Consider the following 2,391-nt stretch of genomic DNA (forward strand, 5'->3'; position numbering starts at 1 on the left):
TCCAAACAGGGTATAAAATTTAAATAGAAAAAATTTAGAGTTTTTTTTTTTTTTTTTTTAAAAAAAAAAAAAAAAAAAAAAAAAAAAAAAAAAAAATATATATATATATATATATATATATATATATATTTTAAAACTGCACCACCCATCCAAGATTTGTCCATCTTTCCATCCATCCATTCATTAAACTATATTTCCACCCATTAATCTCTAAGCCATCCATACATATAATATTCATCCATCCATCCACCCACTAGATCAGAACCACTGATCTTACTCAAATTTATCAATTACTCTTTCTCAGACGTACATTCAAGCACACTTCTGTCTGGGTTGTTCAGAAACATTTATTGTATTTTGTTGAATTCAAATTGTAAGGAGAACTGTCACTTAACAAGTCACTTTAGAAACTGGTGCTGAAAAGTGTCAGCAAGTTAGAAAAATAAATAAAAAAGCACTTTAATCAACAGCGTTGCGTCTGAAACGCAGAATAGCAGAATTTGCTTTTGTAAACATGGTGGACTCGTACGAGAGAACCAATTTGAAATAGCGACTTTACTTTGATTTATAGAACACTCGTTTACGTTATTAGAAATGTTCTGATCAGTAAAAGATGCCGGTTTTGTGCACTGCAGCTCAAAGACAAGAAGGCGGCGCCTCTGCCACCTACGACACCTTCGTACCCAATCAGATGCAGCGCGAACAGCTGGCGGAGCTCCAGCAGAGGATGAAGACCGGTTCGTTCTCTGTGGCCAAGGCTCTCAATCACATCAGCGACCAGCAGCAGGTCAAAAAGAGCGCCGTTAACAGGCAGGAGGTAGGACTTCACAGCACTCTGGTTGATAAAAAGCAACGCATCTATAACCTCGTCTGGCCCTTTCGGTAGAACTGCAGGCTTTGTTGGAAAATGGTGCAGAAAGCTTTACGTACATTTAAACGGTTTTACATCATTTTTGCTTTGTCATTTAGGTGAAATGTAAGGCAACTTATTTATTCTTACTCTGTTGTTTTGTAAATCATTGAGCTCAATGCGCAGAATATTAATAGGAACACATGCAACAAAATGGTACAGCCTGGTTATTTAGCTGCTGCAGCAACTTTACCTATGTATTGTTGATATTTATGGGAAATTATGAGCATAAAGTAGTTCCCAACATAATAATCATAATGAAAATATGTAAAATATATCACATATTTTCGTGTCATTCTGCTTGGTGAATTGAAGGGGAAAAATTACTAAAAACAAAATGTTTATATTAAACCTATATTTAAAAAGAATAACTGCTTCGTTATCATTTAACTTATGAAGAGCACAGAGCTGAAAGCTGCAGACCTCTGCTCTGAACACTGAATTAAAACTCATAAAAGTTGATTAAGTGTCATTTTGAGAACACTGCAGCTACGCCGCATAAAAGCCTGCAAACATTACAGACACTTCAGGGTGTCAAAAGGAAAATTACGAGAGAAGACGCTGTTTTTATCACCGCAGGAGAAGCTGAGTCACCTGAGAGCCGGCGTCATCAACAACAGAGACGACTGCGTGTACGGTAAATATCCCGCCGTCCTTAAAGTTTTGGTGTCAGCACAGAGAGACTTTGTGCTCCAAACTGGTAGTAGAAAATGCCTTTCTTCTCTCCCTTGCAGATAAAATCAACAATGTTCACCTTACACCAAGTGAGTCCTTTTAAAAGCCTTATCTCGGAGAACAGTGGAGGCCTGTGTTTGCATGCCTTTGTAGTTCCTGCAGTCCCAGTTTTAGAGCTGGGTGGATTTAATCCTCTGAGAAGGCCAGGGATTTGTTTAGTCAAATCCTCGGTGCTGAGTTTAGATGTAAAGAGTTTCGGCAGCAATAATAGGGGGGGGGTTTCATTTCCCAGAATTACCAGCTCTCTGCACGTTACAGAGTAATGTTCCCACCTTTCAGGCCATCAGGTGAACGAGAGTCGCCGAGGAAACCAGCCGTCTGACTCTGGGTTTTACACAAAGCCACTAAACAAGCAGCAGGTGAAAAGTTTGACCTACAGTAGCAAAACAAATAACCGTTTTATTTACAGGCCTGTATATTTGATTTGATAAGTACAACTAATAGTTATAATTTTTACATTTTTGCTTTGTTTTTTTTTTGTGCAGAGCTTTCGGAGAGCTGACAAACGGTGAACGTGCATGTTAACGTTATTTACAAGATATAATTTTTTTCCCCAAAATACGCTTCTCTTCTTTACGTGGACATCCAATGAAACCAAAGTTTTCTGTTTTAGTTTCTATGTTATGGGAATCGGCCAGTTTATGAAAAAGGAAATCACACCCCACAGAGTTTTCACTTTTTTTTGTATGCATCCTTTTTTTTTTTTTTTATGGCTTTGTTTAAATTTAGATTTTTTTTTTTTTTTT

At 37.3% G+C, this 2,391-nt stretch overlaps 1 protein-coding gene across 1 annotated transcript in view; it reads left to right on the forward strand.

The window, feature by feature from the left end:
- The window catches only part of LOC106958665 (B cell scaffold protein with ankyrin repeats 1), a 22,335-nt gene extending 20,002 nt beyond the window's left edge, over nt 1–2,333 (forward strand). Inside the window, exons 11-15 of the mRNA XM_015050683.1 lie at nt 636–817; nt 1,490–1,547; nt 1,645–1,674; nt 1,925–2,004; nt 2,131–2,333. Of these exons, the coding sequence (XP_014906169.1) occupies nt 636–817; nt 1,490–1,547; nt 1,645–1,674; nt 1,925–2,004; nt 2,131–2,157 (377 nt within the window). The 3' untranslated portion in view covers nt 2,158–2,333. The remainder of the gene's footprint in view (nt 1–635; nt 818–1,489; nt 1,548–1,644; nt 1,675–1,924; nt 2,005–2,130) is intronic.
- Nucleotides 2,334–2,391: the final 58 nt, after the last annotated feature.

The sequence above is a fragment of the Poecilia latipinna genome, unplaced genomic scaffold, assembly GCF_001443285.1.
Source record: "Poecilia latipinna isolate Pla-1442-1.1 unplaced genomic scaffold, P_latipinna-1.0 Scaffold1005, whole genome shotgun sequence".
NCBI classification, from domain to species: Eukaryota; Metazoa; Chordata; class Actinopteri; order Cyprinodontiformes; family Poeciliidae; genus Poecilia; species Poecilia latipinna.